The sequence below is a fragment of the Kogia breviceps genome, chromosome 3 (assembly GCF_026419965.1).
Source record: "Kogia breviceps isolate mKogBre1 chromosome 3, mKogBre1 haplotype 1, whole genome shotgun sequence".
Classification (NCBI taxonomy): domain Eukaryota; kingdom Metazoa; phylum Chordata; class Mammalia; order Artiodactyla; family Physeteridae; genus Kogia; species Kogia breviceps.
The window spans coordinates 113,178,549-113,205,037 of record NC_081312.1 but is presented as its reverse complement, the minus strand read 5'-3'; the positions used below and the strand labels follow the sequence as shown (position 1 = coordinate 113,205,037).

At 46.9% G+C, this 26,489-nt stretch overlaps 1 protein-coding gene across 5 annotated transcripts in view; it reads right to left on the bottom strand.

The window, feature by feature from the left end:
* Positions 1-26,489, bottom strand: part of ADAMTS17 (ADAM metallopeptidase with thrombospondin type 1 motif 17) — a 364,535-nt gene that overhangs the window by 5,001 nt on the left and 333,045 nt on the right. For all 5 annotated transcript variants that reach the window (XM_059058512.2, XM_059058515.2, XM_059058514.2 and 2 more), the window contains 2 exons: positions 22,471-22,675; positions 18,355-18,507 (listed from right to left, as the gene is read on the bottom strand). In XM_059058512.2, coding sequence (XP_058914495.1) covers positions 18,355-18,507; positions 22,471-22,675 — 358 coding nt within the window. The remainder of the gene's footprint in view (positions 1-18,354; positions 18,508-22,470; positions 22,676-26,489) is intronic.

Genomic DNA, 26,489 nt, shown 5'->3' with positions numbered 1-26,489 from the left:
AACCATCTGGGTTTTGAAATTCTCCAGTGAGCAGGGTGGCTTGCTGGCACCCAGGAGGGACTGGACCTGATGGCCACAGGGATCTCCCTGGCACTTTGTGCCACGTGAGGCTCCCGGGCCTTTGTCCAGCCCTGGGTGTGGAGAGGAGCCCAATAATGATGGGGCTGAATTTCCACAAGGCTGGAGGGTTGGGGGTCAGAATTAAGTAAAGTTAGAGAAAATGAAGAAGTGCAACCTTTCTTGCATTAGGGACTCATGGACTAATATTGGGGCTAACAGTTTTAATTTAGACACCCAATCCCTAGTTCTTGGCATTTCCAGCATTTGCAGATGTGGGTGTGCTAAAACCAAATCAATGTATTTAGTTCAGCAGACCATCCTGCATTCCCAGTGAGTGGCCTTCTAAGAGTTTACTATGTGTTCTGTCTCTTGCTCTTCTTCCCATTCCTCTTTGGGCTCCCTTAAAGTGTTTGACAGGGAACCTGCCAGCTATCCAGCACCACTCCCCCATCCTGCTTGCTGGCTCCTCGGCCCTTGCTTGTTTTCCAGGGAGCATTTGGAATCGTCTCACCATTAAGTTGGTCTCCTCCCAGCCAGAGAGCCTGGTCCAAATGCACATTCTCTCCATCTGGGGTCCCCCAGCACGCTCACAACCCATGATTTACAGGGTTCTGAGAGCACTCTGCAAAACTTTAATAATGCAAAGACCACAGGTGTAGTAGCCCAGCTGGAGTTAACACTGGCACCTCAGGGTACAGAGAGGGGAGCAGGGCCTTTCCTCTGAATGCCACATGTGGTGAGGATGCCAGGTGCCATCTGGATCACGTGCCTCCCTCTCTCCTCCCCTTGGGTCTGACCATGGCCTGTGCTGGAGGAAGGGCCTTCCCTGGGGGTCTGTGAGGGGTTACCCTGCACAGGCTCAGCATGGATCCCTTCATCCATAAGAAGTGGCCATCATCTGCGCTCCCAAAGGGGCTTTTGCATCTCAGGTGAATTCCTCTGCTTTCTAATCTAACAAGCAGGATCACATTATTTTTTCACTTTAGAAGGATAAAGAGCTCAGAGGGCTCTGATGGGGCCCAGTCTTTTCAAATCACAAAAGAGGTAGGAAAACCACAAGTGCCCCATTGCCTCTGCTGACAACCCCCCCACCCACCTTGAGTCCTGGCGTGTTCAAACCAGAATGGGCTCTCCCTAACAGGCAAGGCTGTGTGCCTGGCTCCATATCATCTTCTGGATAAATCCATCAAGGGCTGCTCACAGCCTTGAGAATCCTTCGTGCACGATAAACGCACATTTCTGGGTTCCACCCCAGACCTCAGGAGTTGGTACTGGAGCATTTGGAAATTTGAGGGGTGCTACAGTGGAAGGATGATGTCACGTGAGGAGGTTCCCACCAACTGGAGACCTGAAACATGGGACAAGTGTCATAGCAACGTGACTTCCACCTGGAGGGCGTCTCGGAGGGAGTGGCTTCAGGTTGGGATCTGCTGCATGGGATTACCTGGAGAGCGTTGAAAGGTCTTGATATCCCAGACCAATCAATCAGTATCCCTGAAGGATGTACTGGACATCAGTATTTTTCAAAGCTCTCCATGTGACTGCAACAAGCAGCCAGAGCTGAGAAACTCTGACTTACCTGAACTTCTTCACTGTGTCCTGTGTAGAGTGTGAGGAGCGCTCTTTTCTTATGATGAAGTAGTCAAGTATTTGTATACAAATGTGTAATTAAGCAAGAACAGACATCCACCTGCAGCCCCAACTGCTGAATTTATATACAGGTGATAGGTGTGCTCAAATACAAGAGATGAAGCCTTTCACTCACAATTATTCTAGGAAAGGAATAAATTGCCTTATAATTAAATAACAACAAAACCTCTCATAGTTCAGAGGCAGGGTAAGGGATACCCTCAATTATTTGTAGCAAGATCACCTGGGGGTTAAAAGAAAAAGGGATGCAAAGAAATTTAACTCTCTTCTCCTGGAAGTAGGACACCATAATCATAAATGAGGGAGGATGGTGTAAGAAATTTTTAAAGATCTCTTGAAAAGTAATCTGGTAGGAATTGGTTCAAGATGGCAGAGTAGAAGGACATGCACTCACTCCTTCTTGTGAGAGTACCGGAATCACAATTAATTGCTGAACAATCATCAATAGGAAGACACTGGAACTCATCAAAAAAGATACCCCACATCCAAAGACAAAGGAGAAGCCACAGTGAGATGGTAGGAGGGGTGCAATCACAATAAAATCAAATCCCATAACCACTGGGTGGGTGACTCACAAACTGGAGAACAATTATACCACAGAAGTCCATACACTGGAGTGAAGCTTCTGAGCCCCACGTCAGGCTTCCCAACCTGGGGGTCTGGCAACGGGAGGAGGAATTCCCAGAGAATCAGACTTTGAAGGCTAGTGGGATTTGATTGCAGGACTTCGATAGGACTGGGGGAAAAAGATACCTCACTCTTGGAGGGCACACACAAAGTAGTGTGCATACCAGGACCCAAGGGGAAGGAGCAGTGACTCCATAGGAGACTGAAACAGACCTACCTGCTAGTGTTGGAAGGTCTCCAGCATGGGTGGTGGGGCAGCTGTGGTTCACTGTGGGGACAAGAACACTGGCAGGAGAAGTTCTGGGAAGTACTCCCTGGAGTCCACCATTAGCCCCACCAAAGAGCCTGTAGGCTCCAGTGCTGGGTAACCTCAGGCCAAACAACCAAGAGGGAGGGAACTCAGCCCCACTCATCAGCAGACAAGTGGATTAAAGTTTTACTGAGCTCTGCTCACCAGAAAACAACCAGCTCTACCCACCACCAGTCCCTCCTATCAGGAAGCTTGCACAAGCCTCTTAGATAGCCTCATCCTCCAGAAGGCAGACAGCAGAAACAAGAAGAACTACAATCCTGCAGCCTGTGGAATGAAAACCACATTCACAGAAAATGAAAAGGCTGAGTACTATGTACCAGATGAAGGAACAAGATAAAACCCCAGAAAAACAACTAAATGAAGTGGAGATAGGCAACCTTCCAGAAGAAGAATTCAGAATAATGATAGTGAAGACGATCCAGGACCTCGGAAAAAGAATGGAGGCAAAGATTAAGAAGATGCAAGAAATGTTTAACAAAGACCTAGAAGAAATAAAGAACAAACAGAGATGAACAATACAATAACTGAAATGAAAAATACACTGGAAGGAACTAATAGCGGGCAGATGAATGGATAAGTGACTGGGACGACAGAATGGTGGAATTCACTGCTGTGGAACAGAATAAAGAAAAAAGATTGAAAAGAAATGAAGACATCCTAAGAGACCCCTGGTACAACATTAAATGCACCAACATTTGCATTATAGGGGTCACAGAAGGAGAAGACAGAGAGAAAGGACCCGAGAAAATATTTGAAGAGATTATAGTTGAAAACTTCCCTAACATGGGAAAGAAAAAAGCTACCCAAGTCCAGCAAGCACAGAGAGTCCCAGGCAGGATAAACCCAAGGAGAAACATGCCGAGACACATAGTAATCAAATTGACAAAAATTAAAGACAAAGAAAAATTATTAAAACCAACAAGGGAAAATGACAAATAACATACAAGGGAACTCCCATAAGGTTAACAGCTGATTTCTCAGCAGAAACTCTACAAGCCAGAAGAGAATGGCACAATATACTGAAAGTGATTAAAGGGAAGAACTTACAAGTAAGATTACTCTACCTGGCAAGGATCTCATTCAGATTCAATGAAGAAATCAAAAGCTTTACAGACAAGTAAAAGCTAAGAGAATTCAGCACCACCAAACCAGCACCACAACAAATGCTAAAGGAAATTCTCTAAGTGGGAAACACAAGAGAAGAAAAGGACCTACAAACACAAACCCAAAACAATTAAGAAAATGGTAATAGGAACATACATACCAATAATTACCTTAAACGTGAATGGATTAAATGCTCCAACCAAAAGACACAGGCTCGCTGAATGGATACAAAAACAAGACCCGTATATATGCTGTCTCCAAGAGACCCACTTCAGACCTAGGAACACATATAGACTGAAAGTGAGGGGATGGAAAAAGATATTCCATGCAAATGGAAATCAAAAGAAAGCGGGAGTAGCAATACTCATATCAGATAAAATAGACTTTAAAATAAAGACTTTTACAAGAGACAAAGAAGGACACTACATAATGACCAAGGGAACAATCCAAGAAAAAGATATAACAATTATAAATATATATGCACCCAACATAGGAGCACCTCAATATATAAGGCAACTGCTAAAAGCTATAAAAGAGGACATCGACAGTAACACAATAATAGTGGGGGACTTTAACACCTCAGTTACACCAATGGACAAATAATCCACACAGAAAATTAATAAGGAAACAAAAGCTTTACATGAACAATAGACCAGACAGATTTAATTCATATTTATAAGACACTCCATCCAAAAACAGCAGATTACACTTTCTTCTCAAGTGCACACAGAATATTCTCCAGGATAGATCACATCTTCAGTCACAAATCAAGCCTCGGTAAATTTAAGAAAATTGAAATCATATCAATCATCTTTTCTGACCACAATGCTATGAGATTAGAAATCAGTTACAGGGAAAAAAAAATGTAAAAAACACAAACACATGGAGGCAAACAATACGTTACTAAGTAACCAAGAAATCACTGAAGAAATCAAAGAGGAAATAAAAAAATACCTAGAGACAAATGACAATGAAAAGATAATAATTCAAAACCTATGGGATGCAGCAAAAGCAGTTCTAAGAGGGAAGTTTATAGCAATAAAATCTTACCTAAAGAAACAAGAAAAATCTCAAAAAAGCAATCTAACTTTACACCTAAAGAAACTAGAGAAAGAAGAAAAATAGAAACAAAGAAAACAACAGCAAAGATCAATAGAACTAAAAGCTGGTTCTTTGAGAAGATAAAAATGGATAAACCATTAGCCAGACTCATCAAGAAAAAGAGGGAGAGGACTCAAATCAATAAAATTAGAAATGCAAAGGGAGAAGTTACAACAGACACTGCAGAAATACAAAGCATCATGAGAGACTACTACAAGCAACTGTATGCCAATAAAACGGACAATGAGGAAGAAATGGACAAATTCTTAGAAAGGTATAACCTTCCAAGACTGAACCAGGAAGAAATAGAAAATATGAACAGACCAATCGGAAGTAACAAAATTGAGACTGTGATTAAAAATCTTCCAACAAACAAAAGCCCTGGACCAGATGGCTTCACAGATGAATTCTATCAAACATTTAGAGAAGAGCTAACACCCATCCTTCTCAAACTCTTCCAAAAAATTGCAGAAGAAGGAACACTCACAAACATTCTATGAGGCCAGGTATCAGGTATCACCCTGATACCAAAACCAGACAAAGATACTACAAAAAAAGAATATTACAGACCAATATCACTGATGAATATAGATGCAAAAATCCTCAACAAAATACTAGCAAACAGAATCCAACAGCACATTAAAAGGATCATACACTGTGATCAAGTGGGATTTATCCCAGGGATGCAAGGATTCTTCAATATACTCAAATCAATCAATGTGATACACCATAGTAACAAATTGAAGAATAAAAACCATATGATCATCGCAATAGTGCAGAAAAAGCTTTTGACACAATTCAACACCTATTTATGATAAAAACTCTCCAGAAAGTGGGCATAGAGGGAACCTACCTCAACATAATAAAGGCCATATATGACAAACCCACAGCAAACATCATTCTCAATGGTGAAAAACTGAAAGCATTTCCTCTAAGATCAGGAACAAGACAAGGATGTCCACTGTCGCCACTATTATTCAACATAGTTTTGGAAGTCCTAGCCATGGCAATCAGAGATGAAAAAGAAATAAAAAGAATCCAAATTGGAAAAGAGGAAGTGAAAATGTCACTGTTTGCAGATGACATAGTAATATACATAGATAATCCTAAAGATGCCACCAGAAAACTACTAGAGCTCATCAATGAATTTGGTAAAGTTGCAGGATACAAAATTAATGCACAGAAATCTCTTGCATTCCTATACACTAACAATGAAAGATCAGAAAGAGAAATTAAGGATACAATCCCATCTACCATTGCAATGAAAAGAATAAAATACCTAGGAATAAACCTACCTAAGGAAGTAAAAGATCTGTACTCAGAAAATTATAAGACACTGACGAAAGAAATCAAAGATGACACAAACGGATGGAGAGATATACCATGTTCTTGGACTGGAAGAATCAATATTGTGAAAATGACTATACGACCCAAAGCAATCTACAGATTCAATGCAATCCCTATCAAATTACCAATGGCATTTTACAGAACTAGAACAAAAAAATCTTAAAATTTGTATGGAAACACAGAAGACCCTGAATAGCCAAAGCAATCTTGAGGGAAAAAAACAGAGCTGGAGGAATCAGACTCCCTGACTTCAGACTATACTACAAAGCTACAGTAATCAAGACAATATGGTACTGGAACAAAAACAGAAATATAGATCAGTGGAACAGTATACAAAGCCCAGAAACAAACCCACACACCTATGGTTAACTAATCTATGACAAAGGAGGCAAGGATATGCAATGGAGAAAAGACAGTCTTTTCAGTAAGTGATGCTGGGAAAACTGGATAGCTACATGTAAAGGGATGAAATTAGAACACTCCCTTATAGCATCCACAAAAATAAACTCAAAATGGATTAAAGACCTAAATGTAAGACTGGACACTACAAAACTCTTAGAGGAAAACATAAGAACACTCTTTGACATAAATCCCAGCAAGATCTTTTTTGACCCACCTCCTAGAATAATGGAAATAAAAACAAAAATAAACAAATGGGACCTAAAGAAACTTAAACGCTTTTGCACAGCAAAGGAAACTACAGACAAGATGAAAAGACAACCCTCAGAATGGGAGAAAGTATTTGCAAACGAATCAACAGACAAAGGATTAATCTCCAAAATATATATGCAGCTCAAGGTTACAAAAAACAAATAATCCAATCAAAAAATGGGTAGAAGACCTAAATAGACATTTCTCCAAAGAAGACATACAGATGGTCAAGAGGCACATGAAAAGCTGTTCAACATCACTAATTATTACAGAAATGCAAATCAAAACTACAATGAGGTATCACCTCACACCAGTTAGAATGGGCATCATCAGAAAATCTACAAACAACAAATGCTGGAGAGGGTGTGGAGAAAAGGGAACCCTCTTGCACTGTAGGTGGGAGTGCAAACTGATACAGCCACTCTGGAGAACACTATGGAGGTTCCTTAAAAAACTAAAAATAAAATTACCATATGACCCAGCAATCCCACTACTGGGCATAAACCCAGAGAAAACTGTAATTCAAAATGACACATGCACCCCATTGTTCATTGCAGCAGTATTTACAATAGCCAAGTCATGGAAGCAACTTAAATGCCCATCGACAGATGAATGGTTAAAGAAGATGTGGTACATATATGCAATGGAATATTACTCAGCCATGAAAGTAACAAAATTGGGTCATTTGTAGAGACATGGATAGACCCAGAGACTGTCATACAGAGTGAAGCAAGTCAGAAAGAGAAAAACAAATATTGTATATTAATGCATATATGTGGAATCTAGACAAATGGTACAGATGAACTGGTTTGCAAGGCAGAAATAGAGACCCAGATGTAGAGAACAAACATATGGACACCAAGGGGAGAAAGTGGGGCACTGGCGGGGATGGTGATGGTGGGATGAATTGGGAGATTGGGATTGACATATATACACTAATATGTTTAAAATAGATAACTAATAAGAACCTGCTGTATAAAAAATAAATGAATAAAATAAAATTCAAAAAAAAAAAAAAAAAAAGAAAGAAAAGTATTCTGGTAAGTGGCTATACCCAGAGACTGGGGGTCCACACCAGCAGGGTAAGTGAAGGAAATGGCCAAGGGTCCTAATGCAGTGCAAAATCCTATGAATGTGAAGCAAAGTCTTGCCTATGCAAAGTCATGCCAACACAGAGCAACATCATGCCATAGCTTGCAAGGGAATATCCAATGAGAACAGCACTTTCAAAAAAGGTGGCATCTCAGTGAACTGGGATGGCCGTGCCCTGTACACTCTGGCAAACTGAACAGGGGATTCAGATAGTGGAGTGAGTGATGACGAAGACAGATGCTGCAAATATTGATGCACTTTACAAAACTGCTTATATTCAACCATTTTTGACCCCACATAAATAGGAATTTTATCAGGTTCAACTTCATAATATGCTAAAGACAGAAAATAGCAATATTTTAAAATTAAAACATAATATATAAACTTTAAATATGAAATACAACATGAATAAGTTACATATTCTAAGTAGGCATATGACTAGTCCACCCACACCATTAAAGACTTTTATATCTAAACTGGTCGTAAAATTTTTAAAAAGCCCTGCTCCCTGGGAAAGCATGTACGTGGGGCCTTATTTCTGTGACTACTGGGCACTTGGGGAAGAAGGGGTCATGTGTCCTGCTCTACAGACACCACCAGCCCTTGTCTTCCCATCTTCCCGTCTTGACTTGGCTCACTGGTGCCACCTGCTGTGGGAGACACACCAGGAAGAAGAGTGGGGTGCCCTCATAGTCCTTCCTGGAGAAACGGTGCATCCAGGGTGGGGCAGGTGGTGGTGGGGTTTCTGGGTCTCCAGGAAACTCTGCACAGGCTAACAGAGAAGGATCTGGGACTATGGTCTCGCTCCCATGGGCCCCCTGACCATGAGGTCTGCAGACTCTGTTGGCGGGGCAATTAGCCTGGCTGGGTCACTTCCTGCCCAGGAACACCAGGTAGGGTTTCAATGTCTTTTGCAGGTGTTACTATTTATGTGAAATCAAAGCAAGGGCTCAATCCTATGGATCGACTAAAACCAAATGTAAAATTGACAAGGTCTCTGGCAGGAAATGATCAATGACCATTGTTAAACTCAAGAGTTTGGGGTGACCTCAAAGACTAGTCTCCCCTCTGAAAGTTCTTAGTCTTGTTTAACATGCTCTGGGGTTGGGTGGGGGGAGAGCATTCATGACACCTCCAGCCTATGTGGGTGGCATGCTTGTTCTGTCTGTGAGCTCACCTGTAGGATTCCATGACAGTGTGGAACATTCCACAACCATCCCAAGGGTCTGACCTTGGCCACTGAGCTTGATGGGGGTCAGTGTCTTTGCCAAGGTCACAGATTAGTGAGTGGCAGAGGAGGGACAGGACCCCCACTGCCCCATCCCAAGGACTGAATTCCATCTTCCTGTATGAATTAGAAGTTGAACTGGATGGAGCTTTTACGGGAGGCCACGAATCAAAAAACCAGGTCACTGCCCAGCTCCACCATTTCTTCATTACCTTTCCAAGCTTGAGTCACTGGTTTTTAATTTTCCAGTCTGTAAAAAAACCTGCCGCATGAGATCACGAAGGGTGTCTCCAAAGTTCTTCTGCAGAGACTCAAGCATCTGTCCTCATGGCTTTCCAACACCTCTGAGAGGCAGGGCTGGGCCAGGTGAGAGGCTGGGGCTGACCCTCAGCTGCTGTTGGGGCCAGGTGAGACCCTGCAAACTCTGCCCCTGGGATTAGGTTTTGCAGAATTTTAGCTGCAGTCCTGGGGGCTGCCATTCACACAGCTCTGGGCTGTGAATGGCTTGTGCTCACTTGGAAGAACCTTTGAGAATATCTGGTATTTGCTTAGCCACCTAAGAACGGTGTCTGAACCAGCCCCACAGAGGCTGCTTCAGAGCGTCAGGTGAGGAGACAGGTTACAGAGTAGCACGTACAGAAACCACCACATTTTTTCCAATACCTGTGTGTGTGTGTGTGTGTGTGTGTGTGTGTGTGTGTGTGTGTGTGTGTGTGTGTGTGTGTATACCTATATAAAACTTTGGAAGACAAATCATTAAAAAAATTTACTGTGCTGTCATCTGGTTTTGTAGGACTAGTTTTTCTCTTCTGTGTCTTCCCAAGCAAGATAGAATTACCTATGTAATTAAAAAGAAAAGTGGAAAATTCCACCAATGACCCTTTGGTGCAGCTGCCACCTTCCAGGCCTGCTGCATTTTCATTTGAGCCGAGTTGGTGCCTAGCCTGCCCCTGGACTAAAATCCATGCATAACTACCCACTCCTTGGCCAGAGTTTCAGCAGGGACAATGCAGTGGTGACAGGACAGGCCTGTCAGTATGCTGCATCCCCCTTTACTAGCTGTGTGACCTCGGGCAAGTTACTTAACCTATACGAGCCCCAGATTCTTTATTTGTAGCTTGAGGATAATAAAACTTTTCTTGCAGGATGATTTCCAGGATTAGAGACAGCTTACAGCAGGTGCTTAGCAGGGAGTCTGGCATGGACAAACGCTGCTACTATTATTAACAACAGTAAGCACAGGGACAAGAGAAGAGAGATTGGCCAGGGGTCCCTGGAGCCTGGGAAGGTGCCCTGAGTCACCTGGCCTGCTTAGCCCTCCCTGGGCAGCCATGCCGGCCACCAGGCAGGTGTGGACATCCACCTTTGCCAGGAGCACAATTAGAGATTGATTTGGGCCTGAAGACACACGTGATTCCAGAGAGGCTGCAGGGCTGCATCCTCCTGTAACCTGAGCTCGCTGCATTAAGGGTAGCACAGGCACAGACAATGAATCTCACCTCTGTCTGCCTCCCCTCAGCCTCCACTTTAATTCAACAGTGAGGAGACAGCGTGTCTCCTGATAGCATCGAATTAGCCCCAAGCATCGTTGTAAAGCCATTTTTCAGGCTTTTAAAATCTAAGCAAATAGATGTATTAAAAAACAGATCTGGTCTTCTTTGAAGCACACTGTCACTGTTGGGTAGTTTTTTCAAGCCACTCATGACATTAACATTTAATGTGGTTTCCCGAGACTCAGGAAACCAAGACAAAATGGAGCAGTAATAAATCCACCAGGAAAACTCCTTGCCAAGTGACCTGGAGTAAGTGCAGCCCCCTCTCCAGCAAGTGCCTGCAGCTGCACATCACACACAAGGTCTGGGGACCTGCCACCCATCCCATGGGTGGCGATGATGATGATGATGGTGGTGACGGTAGTAGTAACAGCAGCAAGGGTCCACCTTTTGCCTGCCTCTTGTTGCCGGGCACTGGGCTCACACCCATTCTCATGAGTCCTCATAAATCTTCACACTAACAGCTGCTGTGGCAGGGCCGGGTGCTCAGAACACAGTAGGTGCAGAATACATGTGCACTGACTGCAGGAATAGTGTCTGCAGGGCATAGCACTGCCTGCAGAGAGGTGGAGCGTGAAGCTCAGAGAGTCCACGGTCTTTCCCGTGATGTAGCCCCCGGGCCTCCCATCCCGGCTGCTGCCTGGAGGCCTGCACTCCTCTGGGGCCACGCGGCTCTCCAGCAGGGAGGAACCAGGCCTCTGTCACCAAGTGGAGGCCTGGCCCTGATGACACGCTCCACCACGGCGTGGACCCCCTCCTCTTCACTTCTCCCAGCTGTAAAATCACGACTATAAATGACACCAGATTCCAAAGGGATGTTCTGAGAATTAGCTAAAGGAAGTTGTAAAAATCTTGGGAAGAGGAAAACGTGACAGGAATGTTTAATACACACATGAGCGCTGGCTCCTACAGAGTGGAGGACGGGCAGGGACTCCCTGCACAGGCTCTGGGGTGAGCAGGAATAGGGTTAGGGTGAAATAATGCAAAGAGGAACCCTCACTGCACAGTGTGCCCACCCTATGCTCTCACAGAGCCATCCTCCGAGGGGCCAGCCTGCCTCTGAGGGGCAGCACGGGATAGCCCCGCATGACAGTCAGGGGGGCAAGGAACCCCCTATGGGAACTCCATTTTCTGCTCGTTGCTGGTAAAATGTCAAAAGCATTTTTGACAGATTTCCCCCCAAAACTTGGCATGAGCAATGCAAATCTCGGAAGCTGTTGAAACCTGAAATAGTAGGCTTAAACACTGATGAAAATCCCCACCGTCTTTGCTCCAGCCTTGAAACTGGAAATGCTTTCTTAGACACACACACACACACACACACACACACACACACACACACACACACACACACACACACATCCCTTCCCCCTTCAACTCATACTTTCTTTCAAATTGTTTTTGAAATCCTCAAATCCTTGAATCCTATCTTCAGCCTTAGCTTTGGATTCCCCTCAAACTCTGAATTCGCAGCCTGCTGACCTACAGGTTCTGGTTGGAATGTTATAGTCAGAGAACCAGAAGGCCCAGGTGACCCCCCGTGACTTGCAAGGGCTGGCTATCCCAAGAGCTCTTGCTTCCTATTTCAGATGGGTGCCAGGAGCACAGAGGGGTCTACAGGAGCCGTCTCACTGCCTCCCCTCGGGCAGGAGCTGCTACCAGTTTCGTCACTTAGCTCTCCCAGCTTATCAGAGACTGTTTGAAAGACCCCCCCACCCCTGCCGCTGCAGAAGGATGGCCTACACGCCCAGCAAATGCTGCACAACTGTCTCCTGCCCTAAGCCATGCTGCCATCATGCGGAGCCCCAGGTCAGGGCACGCGCTGTTTCATAGGGTCCAAACCACATTCAAAGAACTCATCTCCTACGACATAAATATTTTACAGGCCTGTGTAAGAAATGAGATTCTGATCAGAGATAAGAGACCTGTGACTGTACTGGATGATGATGGTGAAGAAGATGATAAAAATGGGCACCTAGGGCTTCCCTGGTGGCACAGTGGTTGAGAATCCGCCTGCCGATGCAGGAGACACGGGTTCGTGCCCTGGTCCGGGAAGATCCCACATGCCGCGGAGCAACTAAGCCCGTGAGCCATGGCCGCTAGGCCTGCGCGTCCGGAGCCTGTGCTCCGCAACGGGAGAGGCCACAACAGTGAGAGGCCCGCATACCGCAAAAAAAAAAAAAAAAAAAAAAAAAAAAAATGGGCACCTACGCCAAGCACTGCACTAAGTGCTTTATATGGATGCCCTAGGAGGTAGGTACCCCTAAACTCATCTGACAGAGGATGATGCTGGTTCAAGGTTAGTGAGGTCACTGCAGAGCTAGGACATGCACCTGTGTTGTCCTGACCATGTGCCCTGCTCTGAGGTCGCTGACAGCGTGTGTTGAAACCAAAGTTCCTTAGGGATGACAGCTTCTCTGATTCAATGGTCATGTCTAGGCAGTGGTTAAAACCTAGATTGGCATGTGGCGGAGGCAACCCCACTCTCTCATCTCTCATTCCACACTAAGGCAGCTGATTTGAGGAAGGACACTAGGTGAATGGAGGGGCAGCAGGGGAATGGAGGGGGCAAAGGCATTGGCCTTTAGACTGCAGCTGACCCTTGAACAACTCGGGGGTTATTCTAAGGGTAATGTACAGTCGGTCCTCCGTATTCCCAGTTCCTCTGCATCTGAGGATGCAACCCCGGCTACATACACTGTAGAATTTACTATTGAAAAATACCCACATATAAGTGGACCCATGCAGTTTAAAACTATGTTGTACAAGGGTCAACTGCATTCAGTTCACTCCCATGCAGGCACCTCTCCTGGCAATTTCCGGGGACCCACTGCTCTACAACAAGTTCATTTCTCTCATCTGAGCAGGTGTGGGCCCTGGACTTTTAACTCCATGACCCAGTGGCAGGCTCTGTTCACCCACACAAAATGCTCCAGACCAAGGGGGTATCTGCTCCCTCTCCCTCCTGCCCTACCCAGAAAAGTACTGAAGTTTGATGACCCTCCTTTCACTGTTGCTTACACTCCCAAGAGTAGTATGGAATGGAGGATTTGCTGATCCCTATCTGCATGCAGAATGCTGACTGCCTGTGTTGTATGGTTTCACAATCCCAGAAAAGGGCCCTGATGTCCCCAGTGCCCCTTATGTTTGCTCTTGGATGCTCAAATTTATTTTATTAAGGACTCAACTTTTTATTTCACAAATAAGGGGAGACAACATGCATGATCTCCTATAGAGACAACAGATTTATACTACAGTGTAAATGATTAATACAAAGCCCTTGGGAGAGAAGGTTTTGATTGGTGGGCTGGAGAGAGAGTAGATAAATACTTGACTTTACAACAAGCTTATGCCTATGACGGTTAGACCTGAGGCATATAACAGTTCATCTACTTCCCATTTCAAATTAGAAAGCTAAGCCTCTGACATTATTATGTACCTGAAGGAAAGGTGGATTAAGAGCCAAAAGGCAGGGACCAGACTCCTAGCCCTTCCATTTACTAGTTGTGTGACCTCAAGAAAAAAAGTCACGTCGCCACTCTGAGCCTCAGTTTCTTTACCTGTAAAATGCGGATAGGGTCAAATGGGAGAATGTGAGTGAAAGTGCTTTATAAATTCTAAAGCACTGGTGAATGTCAGGGCCACTGTCACTGATCCCAGTAGAAGTAGCATCACTCTCCACCAGCACCCTTGTTCGGGGCTGCCCCTGGCAGGGGCTGCATTCGTACCTGCCCAGTGGGACTTAGTGTGGCCTGGTGTCTGCAGCTGGCTCCACCTGTCTGTATCTAGGCTGGGTCATTGTCCACTCTTGTACCCTCAGTGCTCAGCACAGGTTAGCACAGAACAGGAGCTCAGGAAATGCTGGTTGAATCACAGTGACTTGGTTGCAGGCTCACAGCAAGTGGGTGCCCCCGCTGGGCTGGCTGCCCAGGCTTGCAGAGTTGGGAGGAGGGGTCAATCCCCACCAAAGCAAGCGCAGGCTTCAGAAGTGGTGCTGGGGCTGAAAGCATTCTGGAACAAGCCCTCCTTGTGACACAAAGTCTGTTCATTTCCGAGGTCATGGAACTTGAGCCCCCATCTCTGCCCACAACACAGGAAGGCATCTAACAGCAGTCCTGGGAATGCACCGACACAGCCATGTTTGAATGGGAGGCTCTCCCTGGCTTCTGCCTAGGGCTCTGCAGCTACAGGTACGTGCATGCTTATGGCTTCATTTGATCTCCTAAGGCCTCTGGGAAGTGTTGGGGCTCAGGTATGAGGGGCACATCTGGGGCTTGACTGAGGCCTCGCAAGTGAGGCCAGTCCCCTTCCAGGGGACCTCCACTGGCACCAGGAAGTCAACTTTCAACTTTTGATCTTTTCTGTAAAAGGGAACACCACAATCTTAACACAGAGAGCCAATGGTTTTCTTTAAAAACACTGTCTATTATAATCCCTCCAGAATAATTTGTTTCTAATTAGAAACATCCCATCATTTCAGTGGTGATTAACGCCTCTGGTCTTGAAACTGAAACATCTCAACTTCTGATTAAAAGACATGCTGTCGTAGAAAGAAATGTGATTTCCTCCTCTCCCAGTTTCAGTGACACGTCCCTCCCCACCTCACCCCCAGGTTGAATACATGGGCCCAGCATTTAGTGGGAGAAAACAATCATTTGCACAGATCTGGAACTAGCTGATATCCCAGGAGGGCAGGCAGCTGCATGGCAGTTTCCAAACAGAGCAGAGCAGTAATACTGCCCTCAGCAGGGTTGGGAATGTGAAGTCGGTCTCTCGGACGGGATCCTGGTTAGGGTTCAGCCATTTGCCGAGACTGGGGGAGGGAGAAGGGGCTCCAAATCCCCTCCAAGCCTGCCCTGCCTCAGCAAGGTTCTGGTGCTGCCCTCAGGCACCCTCACCCAGAGACAGGAAGGGCTGGATGCCAGACCCTGCCTGAGGGATGCTTGGTCCTTCTCACTTCAGGAAGTGCAGGACAGCACCTGTGTTGCATGTCTTTGGGCTGGCCTGTCCATCATCTCCCTGGAGATAGGCTTATCTTTCTCAACAGCACCTTAGGGCCAAGTGATAGGAGATTGCTTGGAAGGAAGATGTCCAAGTGTCCAGACACACTGGAAATCTGACAGTGTTCAGACTTCTTTCTACTTTCCTTTTGGGCAACTTGTTTGCTACCTTCAAAGTCTGGCATGTGGGAGGTTTGGATGCTGGTTACAGGAGGGTCATCCACGATGATTGGTTTAAAAGTGCACTGATCCCAATTATGTAACAAGGGCACAGCAAAAATAACACATCAATCAGAAAGCAAATCCAGTCTGAACAAGTGAAAATGTCAGGGGAAGATCCATGCCCTGGAATCCACTTCTGTCAGCCTGGTCACCCAGTGAGTGAGGATAAGGGCCCCATGGGACCAGTATCCATCCCAATTCTCCAGAGCAGGCACAGGGAAAAGCAATGGACAGATTTTACTGCTGTGCTGGGGTGGGGGTAGGGGGTGTGCCAGCCTACCCAGTGATGGTGGCTGAAGAAGGCAGTGGCAGTGAGGCGAACAGCTGGGGTGGGGTCTCTTGGTTCAGTTCTATGTAGTCCCCACCACCACCAACCCTTGTTCCCGGTGCGTGCACGCGTGCACACACATGTATACACACATGCTGCCTTCCAGGTCAGTGCCCCTGCAGTTCTCAGCCGGGAAGAACTAGTCTGCCCTGGGCCCTGGCTCTGGCCAGACCTGCTTGGGTGGGGAGCAGCTGGCACCAGTCCAGGCCCAGTGCTCGTCCCAAAGGCTGGATGCACACTGATTGGATGCCAACCCCTGACAACAGCCCAAATCTGTACATGTCCTTGATCTTTCTTGTTCTTACTTCCAGGGATAGTTGATCAAGCTGGCTGTGGCAAAAGCAGGCACTGAGGCCTTCCAAAGCCCTACTGTCCTGAAGGCCAGGAGGTATTATTCTCCTCAGCTGGCTAGGAAGAGGAAGGCCAGCTAAAGGCTCTATTTTCCTGGAAGCCATGCCCGATGGGCTGTGGGTGGGGGAGAGTTTGCCAGAATGTGTGCCCATGTCCTCGGCTGAGGAGGGGGACACGTGCTGCATCGAACTCCTCAGGCACTATTCACACCCCTCCTTGGACGTTCTGCTGCTCCCAGGACCAGGAAGTTCAAGGCACTAAGGAAAATAAAAGTGTCCACCTGGTCCTCAAAACCAGAACGATTAGGCTGGAGAAACCCAGGCAACACCCATCTGCAGGGCACCACCCCATTACAGCAACTCTGGAGACCTCACTCTGTGTCCACCATGTGGACGGAGCTCTGAATTGGGGTTCAGAAGCCTGGACTCTGTCAGAGTGGCCAAGTCACTTAACCTCTCTCTTCTGTAAAACAGGGATAAGCACCCTCACAGGAGAGGGCTGGTGCTGGGCCGCGCAGGGGTCATTGCAGAGAGAAACCAATGCTGGGGCCCCAGACCCCCACAGGTCCGTGCAGCCCAGGCCTGAGCTGACCCCTCCCCCTCACTTCAGCTCCCTGCCCAGGGACACCTGTTGTCACGGGAGTCACCCTTTACTAGTACAGGCTGCATTTAGGGTGTGACCACAAAGACCCCTCAACTATAATGACACCTTTATTCTAATTCACACCTGGACATATGGAATCCAGGCCACATTATTCTACCTGGCCAGGCAGGTAAATTAAAGCATAAAGTGGCTGAAGGAGCCAGGGGAGCTGGAGGACCGCAGCCTGGGGAGATGCATCCGCCCCTGCCAGGCCCCAGGTCACAAAGGCCATGTGTGGATATAGGCCATGTTGCCAGATTTCTGTAGAAAGCTCCAAATCCAGATTTTCAGGTGAAATTTTCCCATTTTTAAATGTTAGCAATCAATTCCAAACTGTTTAAGATATTGCACAGGCCACACAAAGCCTTTGAGAACAGATATCAAGAGAAGCAAATGGGGAGCTTCCAGTTGCTGAGACCAAAGGGAAACAAACACACTCTAGGCTCTCGTTGGAAATTTTCATCAGAAAATCAGACATCAGAAATTTTACAGTGTTTGGGAAAAGGCTCTAGAAGACCCACTGGATGGTTCTCAGGGGTGACAATGGTATCTATCTCAGGTATGGGTCAAATATCAGGTGAATGAATAAAGCAAGGGTTAAACAGCAGAGAATGAATGCTGTTCACTTAAATGCTGTTTAACACTCCTGCCCCAAGGCTCTGGGAGATGCTGTCATCAGTCCTCACCCCAAGGGCCCTTTCTCCTTCTGCACCTTCCAGGCCCTTGCCCAAGGGCCCTGGAAACAATGAAGTGCTATTTGCCCATAGCCCCCTCTGCATCTGCCTGAGGACAGACTCCCACCATTGAGGCTCTCTCAATGGCTGGGTGGCCAAGCCCACTGCAGGATGCACGGGTCCCAGACTGGCACCCATTGCACCCCTTCCTGCTTTGGGGGCACTCAGTGTCCTTCTGAATGCACACCATGTGGGGTCACCAGCAGGTGCACAGTTGGGAGAGAAAGTGAATTCACCTGGTGAGACTGGGACCACCTTGTTAAATTAGGGCCCACGGCGAGAGAGCTGAGTTCCCGCCTCGAGTTGCAAATGCTGCCCAGGGCAGGATGGAAGGGCACACACCACACTCACCTTGGACCAGCCCCCTGTTTTCCACTCGTAGCAGCCGGAGTAGTCCTCACAGGTCTCCTCAGCTCTTGGCCTCGTGGATGCATCGCATTTTCCTTGCGAGTTGGTGCATGTCACAGTTCGTTTCTTTGTCCCTTTACCACAGCTGGCAGAACACTGCAAGATACCATTCCGGAGACTGAATCCAGTCCAATCTGGTCAAGTCCATCAACACCTGAACATCTGTTAAGTACCTACCATGTACCAGACCCAGTGCTGAGGATGCAAGGATGAGGATGCTATGTTTCTGCCCTCAAAAAGCTCCTGGTCTTTTAGAGTCTTATGCACATGGTCCGAGCTGGCTCCTCCCAGCTGGCCTCCAGGTACCCATGCTGAGCCAGCCTGGGGCAAAGGCACCAGTTCAGGGGGGAAAAGGAGGAGATGGAAAGCAAAGCCACAGGTGACTCTGACATAAGGCGGTTGTTGGCAAGCCCTGCAGAGAGCTCTAGCGATGGTTTTAATGTGAATGCCAAGAATGGTAACAGGGCAATGTTCCCTGTGCTATTTTTCTTCCTGGGAAACAGCAAGAAATGGTGTGGGGAGGGGACCTGAAGAGTGTCTGAGGGGTGACAAATGATGTGTGAGCCCTGAGAGTTCAAGATTCCCATGCCCTCAGGCAGCGAGATCCACAGAAACAGTGATAAGAGATGGAGGGGTGACAGGGCATAAACATGGCAGACTTGGGGGTGGGTCTGGAGCCTGTTCCTGGGTGTTCCCAGCCTACCCCCTGGGCTTGGGGAGGGAAGGTACCTGGCTCACAAGAGTGAGTGCTGAGTGCTTACCCACTTCAAAACAAAGCACAAGGAAGAGTGGACCCTTGACCTTGGGAGAACATGACTGACTTGACCAGCAAGCAGAGGTGACATGGCCTGGGCACCTGGGGAGCCCACCCTCTGATTGGTTGTGTGAGGAAGCCTAGTCCCTACCATGGAAGCAAATACGTAGCTCGCAGAGACGGTGGGCTGAAGGCTGGATTCCACCAAATGCACTGACATGATGAGACCCACGCTACCTGAGGAAATTCTGAGTGGGATTTCCTCCCAGCAGCTGGGTCCCAGAGATACCATGGGGGGTGCCCACCAGCCGTAGTAGCACAAATGGAGCCCCAGCAACTCTAACTTGTTTTTACACTTGCTTGATTTACCAAAAATATGGGAGGCTACGGCAGTGATTTTTCTTGAGCTACAACAAACTTGACTTTTAAAGTTCCACTATGTCCACTGAAAAAATGCACATAAAGGACAAATGTCATTCTTTATATTTGTTATTAACATTTACCTCAAAATGCTATCTAGCTTTATTTTTCCTATGAATTCAACCTAGCTCTTCATCTGCAGGTCCTGTTCTTATTTATTTATTTATTTGTTTGAGACTAATTTAGACTGGTTTGTTTTAGAAGAAATACACATGCTTCACAGGTGGTTGTGGTATAACCTGGGGGGAATTGGGAGAGCTCATATATTTGATCTTCTGTGTGGGTTTTAAAGGGACTTCCCTGGTGGTCCATTGGTTAAGAATCTGCCTTCCATTGCAGAGGAGGTGGGTTCAATCCCTGGTCGGGGAACTAAGATCCCACATGCTGTGGGGCAACTAAGCCCGCGCGCCTCAACTAGAGAGCCTATGTGCCGCAAACTACAGAGCCCATGTGCTCTGGAGCCTGCGCACCACAACTACAGAGCCCACACGCCACAAGTACTGAGCCTGCACGCTCTGTAGCCCACATGCCACAACTAGAGAGAAGCCTGTGCGCTGCAACGAAGAGCCCGCGCTCTGCAACAAAAGATCCCGCATGCTGCAATGAAGATCCTGCATGCTGCAACTAAGACCTGATGCAGCCAAAAATACATAAATAAAATATATTTTTTAAAAAATTAAAAAAAAATAAAGGGACCTCAAATTTGCGCAAGGAGTCAGTCCCTGGCAGGCTTTACCCACAGAGCCTCCCAGGGCAGGATGGGTGGGGCCTGGAGGGCTGCTGCAGGAACCCCTGGGTTACTGCATTGAAGGCCCATCCTTCTACTTCTCTATGTGGCAATGCTTTCTGCTCCATGCTCACCATCTGCCTCACGGGTTCCTCCCTGACACCAGCACCCATACCACTGGCTCCTTCTGCAACTAGGGGCCTACTCACCACTTCTGCCTGAGTTCCTGCTTGGTCTCTCTCTACTCTTGTGTTCCTTGCCTCTTCCCTTGAATTTTAAACTCTCAATATCCAGCCTGTTTCTTGACCAAACCCTGGCCTGGCCCCTTTTGACCAGCAGCCTATTGGTTGGAAGCCTTCAGGAAGGGCAGTGCTGCAGGCTGGGGTCACCTTGGAAGGGACCTAGGAGGGTGATGTTCGTCTTCTCTCTTGGCTTCTGATCCAGCGATGGGAACAAGAAGTCGAGGACAGGAGAGGGTTGCTACCTTTTGCTTCCTTCTCAATATTTTTTTCCTCATTCTAATGAAGTTGGGGAGTAGTGGTGACAGTGATCAACACTGCTGGCTGAATACAGGCAAGCCCATCAATAAAAACTCACCCACGAGAAATTTAAACCCATTCGTTTCCAGAAGAAGAAATGTTTGAGGGGCTTCTGTACTTGGAAAAGTGGAAGGAATACCAGTTTTGTGAGCATCTCATGGAGGAAAGATTTGATTCTGAGTCAACTGTTTAGAAAAAAGCATTTTGCTTGAGCCTGAGCTGAGCCAGAATTAGATTGGTATGGATACTATTTCAGGATTAGGATTAGGTAACACATAGATATAGGGATAGGGATGGAGATATTTCTTTAAATCTTGCTCCAATTGTCTCACACTTTCCAAAATGGTGCTCTTCAAATACTATAATGATAGTTGATTATGTCAGCCCCGTTTATTTTTTTAAGGAGGCATTTTTACCCCATAAGAGACCTATAAATGGAAAATTTATGGTTTTGATCTGATAACGCATAAATCTTGTTTGGATCAAGAACCAGGTGATCAAGGCCCTAAGGTTCATGGCAAGGGAGAGAGACTGCACACCTGCCCCTACCCTTCTAGTAGGCATCCCCCTCCCCAAAAGTCCATTGAATGTTAAAGTTATTAACCTAGGTACATGTAAAGAAAAAAAAAATTTTAATGTTAAAACTCTGTCCTTTTCCTAAAATATCTTAAAGGATAGGCAAAAAACACCCATCTTTAAATGGGTACACATCAAGATCTGCCTAAAATGTAAAGTCAGTTTTAGAGCAGCCAAGGGCAGACTTTTCGTTCATTAAAAATGGGCTGAATACTTTCTTATTGAAAATAATTCCAACTGCTTGGCATTAAGATGGAACTTTAAAAATATTTTCCACACTGAAGAGTGTCTTGGATTTAGCCTTTCTGACTTTCCTAGAACACGTTTGATGGAGGACCTGAGGGAAGCTTGCCCTTTATTCAGCTATTTTTTTTGTTTCATAGCCAAACAATCAAAATCATTAATGCAAACTCAATGCCAAGCCTTGAAGGATGATATTACGGAAGATAAAATATTTCTAGGATCAGTCTTCAAAGTTAAACATTAAGGCTTAATTGACCTCTTTCCAAAATGTGTTATGGCATAAGATTTGTAACCGACTCATACACTAAAAGCTGTCCCTCCCAACATCCTCCTGCCTCTTGCAAAGGCAGCTTCACAAAGACTACCATGGAACTGAAGGGAAGCCTTTGAAACCACCTTCCCAACCTGACCACCCTACAGTTCCAAAGTGCACAAAAGAGATTAAAAGGTGTCTATTTGTCTACCTGCCTACCAACCTATCTCCTATGTATCCATCCATCCATCTATCTATATTTACATGAGAATTTTCACAGGAAATGGGACCAAACAGTACTTTGATATACATTACCAAAAAAACACACTATCCATGTTTTTTTGGCCACATTGATGTCTCTGATGGAATTTGAGAACATGTGACTTAGAACATGGCTTTGAGCTGCTCTGGGGTCTGGCTAGGACTGTGATACATGGGGGTGTGTCAAAAACAGCAGGGAGGGAAAGGACCCATTTTGGGGTCACTACAGATAAGGCCCCGAGGCCCTGGGGGTGGTTTCAGCACTGGCGGCAGCCCAGGCACCCACCTGTGACCACTCAGACGCCTCCCAGATGGACAGGCAGTCCTGGCCTTCACAGCTCTGCACTGCCGATGGCCGGGGCACCGGGCAGTAGAGGGGCCGAGTGGCGACGTGTGTGCCATTCTGCAGCTGGTACATGCAGGTCACTTCCCGGTGCTGGATGCCCTTCTCACAGGTCGCTGAGCAGGGGCTCCATGGGCCTGCCACCCACCTACCCGGAAAGAGAAAAGACAGTGAGAGAACAAAGGGCCTTCCACACAGATGGTGGAATTGTGGGCCTGCTGTGGGAGGGAAAGAGACAGACACAGCTTTGCAGTCGGCTTTGGAAATAATTCTGGAATATCAGAGCAGAATATCAGAGCTATCTGAGTAGAGTGGTTCAGTGGCCTACTCAGTACAGAAATCTTTCTGCAACTGCCCGCCCCCCACCGGCCCCCCCTACAACAGCAGACTGAGTTATTGTCCCTACGTTCCCCTCTTGCTGTCTTGTGCCATCTTTGTTCAGTGGGCTGTGAGTGGACACGAAGCTGGCCACGTCCCAGCAGAAGCTTTGAGTTACTATGTGGTTTGTCTCTCACTCTTCCTGTCCTCTGCCATGAGAACAGCAGGTCCAATACAGGGGCCGCCTGACTGCTGGGCTCTGTAATAGCATGATGCTGTTGTACCCCACAGAGATATTGGGATTGTTTGTCACTGCAGCAAAAGCTGACTGGCACAGCCCTCGACAAAGGACACCCCGGTCCCAGCTTAAATGCACCAGGACTCCCTGCCCTCCTGAGTGGGGACTGTCATTCTCGAGGAGGCAACCTGTGGGCCGTGGGAAGACTAGGCTGCTGAGGCCATCAGCTGAAAGTGCTCAACTAAGCCTTTGTCTACCTGCCTAATATTTCAATGATCCCAATTCTGTCCGGTCTCTGTTGGCCTTAGGGTGTTGGAAAGAGGCTAGGCAGTTTGTGAATGATGATTTCTCAGGACACAAACAGGGCTTTGAATGCCTTTTTTTTTTTTTTTTTTTTTGGTATGCAGGCCTCTCACTGCCGCGGCCTCTCCCGTTGCGGAGCACAGGTTCCGGACGCACAGGCTCAGCGGCCATGGCTCATGGGCCCAGCTGCTCCGCGGCATGTGGGATCTTCCCGGACCAGGGCACGAACCCGTGTCCCTTGCATCGGCAGGTGGACTCTCAACCACTGCGCCACCAGGGAAGCCCTGAATGCCCTTTTAAAGACTCTCTGTGCTCAGATTCCTGGACGAGCCTCAAATATTCCCAGATCCCAGGAGCTCACTACTTGACAAAGCAGCTCCATCTGGATGGTCAGCCCTGATAACCACTCAGTTCTCACATTAGTCAGAATCGTCCTAAATCCCACCTGAAACCAAATCTGATGAGGCCATCCCACTGTTTGGAAACATCTAGGTTCTGATGATGAGGCAGTGAAGGAAACAAAGCCCTGCCCTCTGAGTCTTCCTATTCTAATGGGGACAAACAGTAAACGGATGAACAATGTACAACAGAATACAACATAATGTAATAAGAGTGTATATAACATATATGCAGAGAGAATATGCTACACCATAGTAAGTGCTTTAGAGAAAAGTAATGCAGCACAGGACAGATCAGTGAGGAGATGAGGGAGGTTGGCATTATTTTATTCAAGGTGGCAGGGATGGCCTGGCATTTGGGCAGCGATTGGAAAGAAGTGAGGCATGAGCCCTGTGCTCTGTGGGAGAAGACTTGCAGGCAGAGGGCATAGCAGGGGCAAAGGCCCTGGTGGAGGGGTGTGCTGGCAGGGTAGAGGGGCAGCCGGGAGTCCAGTGTGGCTGGGGGAGGGGGTGAGCAGGAGAGGGAGGGACATGAGAGGGAGCAGGGGGGAGATTATGCAGGGTCTGGCTGGCTGCTGTGGCTCTTGCTTGAATGAGATGCAGTCCTGGAGGGTTTAGAGAAAGGAAGACATGCCTTCCAGGGCCACCCTGACTCTGTGTGGCTACCAGATGGTAGGGGTGGCAACAGGGAGAGTGGGGAGGAGGCTATTGCAATGGTCCAGGTGGGAGATAAGGCTACTGCAATGGTCCAGGTGTGGCTTGAACCAGTTGGGGGTAGTGGAGGTGTTGGACTAAATGTTGGGAAGATGGGGCTACCCAGGCCCCTCCCTCCATCCCAACATGGTTTCTCCTTGTCCATTAGAGCCATCTCAGGCCACCTCACCTACAGCTCACCTCCAGTCCCCTTGGCAGAGCTCATCACTCTGCCCTCACGGCCCAGGGACTAACTCTAGTGAAGCTCCTCTTGTCAGACCCCTTGCTCATGCTGCGGGGGATGGAAACACAGTGCTGGCCTCGGGATATGAGGACAAGTAACATACTGCCTGCAAATTGCTTATGGCAGCACCTGGCACACATAAGCCCTATAACATAACTAGTATTGTCATTATTTTGTGTTTCCTTGGTGGGAAATGGAGACTTCCCAAATGCATGCAGCCTTGCTCCCATTTCAGTACCTGACAACTGCTTAAACATCACCGAAAGAATCAAACCAACTTCTACCCATTTTGTTCCCCTTTTAAGTTTTCTCTCCTCTTGATCAAAATAATTTGCAGATCCTCAATCCATTGTAAGTCTCTAATCAGTCACTACTGTTCTTAAAATGGACTGATTTGTCATGGACAGAATGGTCCAGATGTGATCTGAAAGCAGCAAGAGAGAATGTGATGATTTTCTCTTTAAATGGAGACTTGTTTTCATGAATACTCCCCAACTCTGCACTATTACTTTTCTTTTTTTAAAGCAACCACATTGTATCTCTGTTAGTGCCTACTATGTTTTTCTCTCTCATGAACTGACTCTCAGCCAGATCTCCTTTGTCCTGGCCTTTTACAATTAACTTTGTGAATATAAATGTTAGGTTTTAGGCTGAGACCTGTTCAGCATCATTGTGCTGACCCTAACTGTGAAATGGCTTAGAATCCTGCTCCTGTCTTTTGTACTTCCTGTGCTTCCCAGGGCCGAGCCTCAGAAGTGGGACATCTATGTCACACTCATGGGACTGTCACTGCCCTGGGCACGCGTGCCATTGACACAGGGTACCAGCATCTCCATTCCTGGCCACACAATCAGAGCATGTGTTCTAGGGAATGTGGACGCCAACTCTGTTCACACAAAGGTCACATCCAGGACACCTGGGGGAATGGTGAACTGCTGTGAGGACTCAGCAGTCCTGCTGAGTGATGGGGCTCCTCCTGTCCCATCACTGGCTGGAAAAGTCAGATCTGTGGGGGTCAGATTCCCATAGAGCAGGGAGGGACCACCAGCCCTCCTGGTTCTCCTCTCCTTTACCTCTAGTGTCTGGTGCTTTTTAAAAGGATGACAGAATGGAAAAGAGCCCATGCATCCCTCCTCCTCTTTCCAGAAGAATCCTCAGACCTATCCCAGCCTGAAACGCGTGACGAGCCGCTGACAAGAGGGCTCTTTGTCACAGGCGCACCTGCTTCAGGTTATCGGAGCTATTTTTCAGCTGGACCTTTTTGCTCCTGATCTTGACAGACACCTCAGTGAGGTAGGGGGAGAAAAAGTGGCCTTCCTAAAACTTCATTTTTGGTGGCTGAAAGAATCCACTTCCCCTGAAGGACCCTGGCTGCAGGAGGCCCATCTAGGACAGTGGGATGATGTCGCACACCCAGACATCAGAGTAAAATCCCATTGATCCCAAGTCTAGTAACTTGGGAAAGGCCTGCAGTTCCACACAACAATGCATATTACAATTACAATGTAAGCCTGAGCTTTTTTCACTCTTATCCTCTAAAAACCTTAAGAGCGACATTCCTTAGCCAAGTTTGAGTTAGCAGTTCTTCTTAAAAGCAATAAAACTGTAATTCTTGATGAAGCCACCATTAACACTTCCCTAATCCAGGCCCCTCCCCTGTTCCCACGGGGTCAGGACAGCCTGTCCTGTCCAGCACAGGTGTAGCTCCTCTGCACATACTTTGAGTTCAATCATTCTAATCAGGTACAGTTTTCCACCATTATCTGTG